Source organism: Hordeum vulgare, chromosome 6H, assembly GCF_904849725.1.
Source record: "Hordeum vulgare subsp. vulgare chromosome 6H, MorexV3_pseudomolecules_assembly, whole genome shotgun sequence".
Lineage (NCBI taxonomy): Eukaryota > Viridiplantae > Streptophyta > Magnoliopsida > Poales > Poaceae > Hordeum > Hordeum vulgare.
The window spans coordinates 316,319,334-316,326,268 of NC_058523.1; the positions used below are offsets into that span (position 1 = coordinate 316,319,334).

At 44.1% G+C, this 6,935-nt stretch overlaps 1 protein-coding gene across 2 annotated transcripts; it reads right to left on the reverse strand.

Annotated features, from left to right (window-relative positions):
- Positions 1-201: 201 nt before the first annotated feature.
- Positions 202-3,485, reverse strand: LOC123402845. 2 transcript variants are annotated; one of them, XM_045096802.1, is made up of 3 exons: positions 2,782-3,485; positions 1,030-1,442; positions 202-943 (listed from the first exon to the last, which is right to left on the reverse strand). In XM_045096802.1, exons 2-3 carry the CDS (start codon positions 1,165-1,167, stop codon positions 359-361), a joined length of 723 nt encoding a protein of 240 aa, XP_044952737.1. In that variant the 5' UTR covers positions 1,168-1,442; positions 2,782-3,485; the 3' UTR covers positions 202-358. The 2 variants fall into 2 exon arrangements, with proteins under 2 accessions (XP_044952737.1, XP_044952736.1); XM_045096801.1 differs by having other exon boundaries at positions 2,044-3,485.
- Between the last annotated feature and the right edge of the window lie 3,450 nt (positions 3,486-6,935).

Consider the following 6,935-nt stretch of genomic DNA (forward strand, 5'->3'; position numbering starts at 1 on the left):
ATATACATGCAACACAAAATCATGTGACATGGTTAGAGCATCTCTAGTGGAACGTGTAAATTTAGACGTGTATATTTTTATATACACGTCCATATACACCTTGTTAAATTTTACACCTCTCAGTTTTTCAATGGAACGTGTACACAGGATGTGGAAATCAGGACGTGTATATTCCAACGGCTATATTTTCAAACGGCTATATTTCCAAATGTCTTTGTAATGCAGTGCTATCAATAAAATAGGATAAAGCATCAAATAGTTCTTACAACAAATAGGATAAAGCATCAAATAGTTCTTACAACTAGGATAAAGCATCAAATAGTTCTTACAACAACTAGGATAAAGCATCAAATAGTTCTTACTGTAGGCGACGAGCAAGGATCTCATTCTGCTTAGCTTGGTAGAACTGCTTTTGCATATCAGTCATACCACTAGTGTCTATGAGCATGACCCTCACATCTAATTCAAACTGTCTCCGTGCATCCTCCCTCTCGTTTCGTGCATCCTCCTTCTTTTTCAGTGCAATCTCCTCTTTTCGCAATTCAAATTGCTGTGCATAGCGAGCATTTTTTGCCGCCTCTTTGATGTCATCCTTCTCTTGCTTTGCTGCCCACACAGTTTCTAATGACAACTTGCAAGCACTGTCATCAGCTTTACCTTTCCGCAATTTGTCCTTCTTCACACCATCAGGTCTTTCCTCATGTTCAAGAGCATCCCTGTGTATTGAGGTAGCATCAGTGCGTACCGAGGATGCATCAGCTAGATCATTGGTGGATGTGCCCGGACTTGCACGAACGGTCTTCTTTTGTTTCTTACGAGAAGTTTCAAGTTCTTTTGTCTGCCACTTTGGATACTTCGAAAGCTCGACATAGCAATGCATTAATGTGAAAAGCTTCTTCTTTTTAAGATCCATTTCCTTGAACATAATGTGTGCATCGTTTGTCTGCACATACAAATGTATTGTGAAAATCTACACATCACATATAGAATATTGCACAACACATATAGAAGTACAAGATAGACACATACCTTTTCTTCTATAGTCCTTCCGCTTTCTTCCCTATTTAAAATCTGCTGAAGGCAACCACAAAATCTAGCGGTCTCTTTGTTAATCAATGTGTAACGGCAATTGATTGCATTAGCATTACGCTCCGGCCATGATGACATCTTGTGTGAGTTGTAGTACTCTGAAATTCTAGCCCAATAAGCATCTCTGTTTTGATCTGTCCCGACACTATTCAAACTTGTATTTCCCTATGCTGCTATCAAAATCTTGTCCTCCTCACTAGACCAATTTTTCCTTTGTTGGATTTTGCTTTCTCTGTTATTGGTGTTGCTTGATGCTGAGTTGATGGGGTTGGTTGCTCTCCAATTAAACTTTCTAGTTGTGTTTCTGTGTAACCAAAATCAATGATGTCCAAGAAGGTTTGGTCATCATTCATCTGCAAGCAATAGACAAAATTGACAGCAATTTTAGACAGCTATTTTAGACATCAAATTTTAGACATTTTTCTGCAAGCAATAGACAAAATTGACAGCAATTTTAGACAGCTATTTTAGACATCAAATTTTAGACATTTTTCTACAAGCAATAGACAAAATTGACAGCAATTTTAGTGCCATTTTTCTGCAGTTTGTATGCCTGCCACTGATTGTATGGCTAGCAGCAATAGAACGCAGATCGCAGCGCCTCCGTGCCATCACCCAGAACGCAGAACGCAGCGCGTGCGCGTAGCGCCGCTGCCGCCGCCCGCACGCAACACCGCCGCCGCCCGCACGCCGCGCCGCCGCCGCCCGCACGCCGCCCCGCGCACGCAGCGCCCGCCCGCACGCAGCCCGCACGCAGCGCCGCCGCCGCCGCCGCCCGCACGCAGCCCCGCGCACGCAGCGCCGCCGCCCTACCCCCGCCCCTCTCTCCCCACCCTCCCCTCTCCATGGCGCGCCGCCGCCGCCAGATCTGGCCAGCGGTGCGGCGGCCGCCCGACGTCCCGCGCCTCCTCTCTACCGACGGGAATGGAAAATAGAAGGAGGGAGAGAGCTTACCAGAGGGGAGTGGTCGCCGGCGAGCTTCGATGGCCTCTAGACGGAGGCGGGAGGATGGCAGGAGCAGGGTGAAAGGATCGCTGGAGCAGCTCGTTTCCATGCACGAGCGTGGCTGGCTCGTGTTTATTTCCACGAGGAGTAGCCTCGTGGATGGACGTGTATAACTTCCACGCCCATATACACGTTCCACTGGGAAGCGTTTTTCTCTTTGCAACGTGTATATTTACCATCCACCTCCATATACACGTTCCAGTAGGGATGCTCTTACAACATGCATGCAAATTATTGATGTGACCCCTCTTTTTACAGAGAGCAACGATGACCAGCTCAGCTAGCAATGAGACATGTAACTAGATGCATATTGGCTCGACATGTATATATGCTAGTGCAGAACTGCCGAATCTGAATTTCCAAAATGAATGGTATGCAGGAAACAGAAATAACACCAAATAGATGCATATCGGCTCGACATGTATACATGCTAGTCCAGAACTAACGAATCTGAATTTCCAAAATGAATGGTATGCAGGATACAGAAATAACAACAAATAAAAATAGGCAAGCCTGGGATTTGAAACCCAGATCCATTGAAACCCAGATCCATTGCTTAGAAGATGACCGCGCTATCAACTCGGCTACTTACATGCTCGTGCAAAAGCATAGTGGCGATCCTAGAAACAATAGTAGCACGCCGGAATGGATCTACAACAAACAAGGTTGAGATACGGAGGTACTCACATCGGGGGGAAATAGAGGGCACTCGCATGCACGTCTCGCTCGGGGACGCAGCGCTGGAGGCGGTCGCGCGCTGGATGTGCCTTGTGCATCCGTGCACACGCTGAAGGAGGCGGGTCAACGCGTACACGACACCGGTAGCAGTGGAAGGAGGCGACGGTGAGGGCATGCTGGGCATGGGGACGCCCCGAGGACGATGGATCTAGAAGTGGGGACGCTAGATCCGGTGGAGAGGAATCCATTCCCAAAGGCGGCGTGCTCCCGCTTACCCAAATGATGGAGCACCGATGGTGGCAATGCCGGAAGCGGCGTGGTTTCCTACAAACAGAGGAAAAGAGAGAACTGGGAACGATGGGACTCAAGAGGAGAGGAAACGAGAGGAGGGAAAGGGGCGCAGGGGCCTGCTACTCCTGGCTTGGTCGTCGGCGGCAGCTGGAGGTGGCAGCAGGATCGGGCACGGCCGCTAGCTCGGCGCAGAGCTTTGGGAGCTCGGGGACGAGAGAAAGGCTTGGGCCTCGGTTGCCTGCAGTCACTGGACTTGTCCACGGAGCTGGGGGCTGGCTCTGTGATGGATCGAGCGGAATCAGCAGGAGCGACGCTCGTTTGATGGATGTTGGATTGGGAGACACGGGAAATCCCGAGGTTGGAGGAGATTGGACGGGGGTGGCGGCGCGACTTTGACGGGACAAAGGAGAGAATTTTTAGGGATTAGGTTTAGGTTATCTAAAATGGACTAGAGATGTTATATATATATATATATATATATATAGATGAAACTATGGTCTATGTTAGAATGAATTGCGTCTGTCTGAATACGATCTGATGGCCAAGAACGGAGGTGGGGCTTTTGATGGGCTAGGTGGTTGTGTACTTGGGCTATGTGCGAATGAGAGGGAAATGGTGTGGACCGTGGCAGAGTTTTAAAATGTGAAAACGTCCATCAGTTAAACCGACTATAGCGCCGCTATATATTTAACGGTCCAGGTGTCAAACGAACTTCGATTGCGACAAAATTTGGCACGCGGTCTACCTGCATTAAAATAATACTGCACGCCAAGTTTCAACCCAATCCGAAAAAGTTTCACACACACTTTTAAAATCAAATAATGTAATGATGTCACACGCGTGTGCATGTGTGGTTGGTCTCGAAATGGTCAACAACGAAAACGGAGAGAACTAGCAACTACGAACGGATGCAAGTTTTTGAAAACCGACGACAATGGAGTGCCGATACAATGCGGATGATGCAAATGATGCGATGATGAATGTGACAAACAAAATAATAACATGACGACAACAGAATAAAAGGGGGATCTTCTGGAGTATTGGTCTCATGCTGTTACACCCAATCTTTGGAACACCAGCATGATGACATACCAGAGGTCGTTGTCAATGGCTTTAAGATGCATGCACATCTTGCTCTTCAACTATGGGTAAAAAGTGCCATCAAAGATAGGGCACGCTATCTAAACCTTGATTATCCATCCAGTCGACATAGCTAAAACTCCATGTGGTTAAACGGAAACACACAACAAGGGAGTACCTTGCTCAGATACCAATTGAAAGTGCTAGTTATCAACTATAGGGGCGAATATGCAATTTTTATGAAAAGAAAACAGTAAGTGTACTCAAAGTTGAGCAGAAGCGCGATCAAGTAAGGATAATTTGCAAAGCATGCAAAGCTAGGAAGACATGCAATCATGCAAGGCACAATTATCATGCACACTAAGATATATGAGAGATAAACTTAGGAAGTGTGAATATAAACAATAATTGGGAATGTCTTTGGAGAATGTCTTTATGTGAGATGATCAAGCAATGGCTTCACCGTACAGTGAGTAAAGAGAGTGAAGGATAGAACCAGTAGCTTGATGAAGACACGTGATTTGTTGGACTATTTATACGTCTGGTTGGGGAGGCTTAGACCTCGTCTTCACCTTGTTCCCCTTGAGCTGAAGTCTCTAAGACAACGCCCAATTACTCAGGTAAGTCTTTAGAGGAAACTTCTAAAGCTCATACAAACTTGGTCACCCGTCAATCCACAATGACTCTTGGATTGATCTAGACCATGGTCACCCAGCAATCCACTATGACTCTTAGATGCACAAGACCACGATGTCTAACCGTCTAGAAGATCACAGTCTTGAAGTGTAACAAGTCTTCAATTCTCTCATAACAGAATGACTTCGGTAATGCTGAAACTCTTTGGGTCTAGGTGTTTGGTTTTATTCTTGCAGGATAGTTCTCTCTCTCAATGTCTTCGAGGTGGGTTGCTCCAAAATGAAAACAGTTGTATCAACTCTGAGCAACCACCAACTTATAGTGGAGGGGTGGGCTATTTATAGCCAACACGCAACCCTACTTGATATGACCGAAATGACCCTAGACCAATGGCCAACTGACACATATTATAACGGTCGTATTTCAAAGACACACATGGCAACATTACTTGGGATGCAAGTAATGCTAACACAACCAACTCTGGAAGAGATTTCCTCTCAATGTCTTCACTAGAAGACATAGGTATATGTGGATTGAGCATTACGTCAGCATCTTACTTCGATCACATTGATGTCACTTAACAGTGTGGTGGTTTCTATGACTCATGAAAGAAGAAGAAAAACAACAAAAGACTTCATCTTTGCATTTCATCGTCTTCAGGTGATTATCTTCGCACACCACCAATGGCTTTGGCCATCATCAATGTCTTCACACATTTTTGAGGGTCGTCTTCGATAGTTAAACCGAATGTCAAGGGACTTCTATTTGTGTTATCATGTGAACATTCACAAACACATTAGTCCCTCAACCACGTTTGTCTTCAATACTCCAAAACCAACAAAGGGTGGTACTAGATGCACTTACACATATCCATGATAACAGTTAAACATCATATTCAGTCATTGCAATACATAACCAATGAGCAAGCAATAATCAGATATCTCACATGCCAACACTTTTTCAAAACAATCATGATATAATATGGTGACATGGTATTTTGCTAGCCCTTTTCGAGACCGCAAAACATAAATGCAGAGCACCTCTGAGGTTCAAGTAGCAACTAAACATTATAATTTATGGTAGAAAAGATCCAGTTCATGCTCACATCCAACATTAACTAGACTCAATGCATAAGAATGACAATAGTGCTCTTCGGTTTGGTGCTTTTAGTAAGAGGGTGATTACTCAACATAAAAGTAAATAGATAGGCCCTTCATAGAGGAAAACATATTTGCAAAAACGGAAAAGAAGAAGAGTTCATACCAGCTTCCTTTGTCGTGATCACGTCATCCAATATCATCATTATTGCCTTTCACTTGCACGACTGAATGATGTGATAATAATAATAGTGCAAGGATATCGTGGACTAAGATGGAATCTGCACGGCATTTTTATACAAAGGAGAAGACATGGTAATATTGGCTCCTTGGTAGATTAACAATAAAGCATATGGGAGACAATCAATATTTTCATCGTGGTCTTATCCTTTCATGATTCCACAAAAAGAAAAGAAATTCACAGAAACAAACTAAAATATTTTGGAGTTTTTGATTTTCTCGAAGAAAGAAAACAAGGAGAAACAAAAATGAGAAGAACTATTTACACAGGAAAGCTCCTAACAAGTAAAGGAAATATTTTTGGGTTTTCAAAGTATTTTTTTTCAAATTCACAAGAAGAAAGCGGAAAAATAAAGCGAGCATGGATATACAATGAAAGACGATAAATACTGGCAATTTATATGAAGTGTGTGGACATGAATGTAATGTCGGTGAGAAATACGTACTCCCCTAAGCTTAGGCATTTTCCTAGTTTGGCGATCACCACTCATAATAGCCATTGGGTCTGGGAAAGTATTGCTACTGAGGCACGTGAGCATCCCATGCCTGGACCTTGGCATCGGTCGTAGCCAACTTGTTTTGGTAATCAATTATATCTTCTTGCATAATGATATACCTTTGCGTGGCATGATAGTTAAACAAAGAAGGTGCAGGCAAGACAATAATATCGCAAGTATTCTCGTTAAATACTAAGTTGTAACGAATGTGTTGTGGTGGCTCAGGTTCCTCAGTGAACTGGTGCTCTATCATAGACTGGTGATCAAGACAAACCTTAGGTAATAAGTAGTCATTGGAGCGTAGGTCGACATTAAAATGTGT

Coding starts and splice junctions, on each gene's coding strand:
- LOC123402845 (XM_045096802.1), bottom strand. CDS start 1,167: ATGTCATCATGGCCGGAGCGTAATGCTAATGCAATCAATTGCCGTTAC. Junction 944..1,029: donor GAAGGACTATAGAAGAAAAG/GTATGTGTCTAT, acceptor TTGTATGTGCAG/ACAAACGATGCACACATTAT.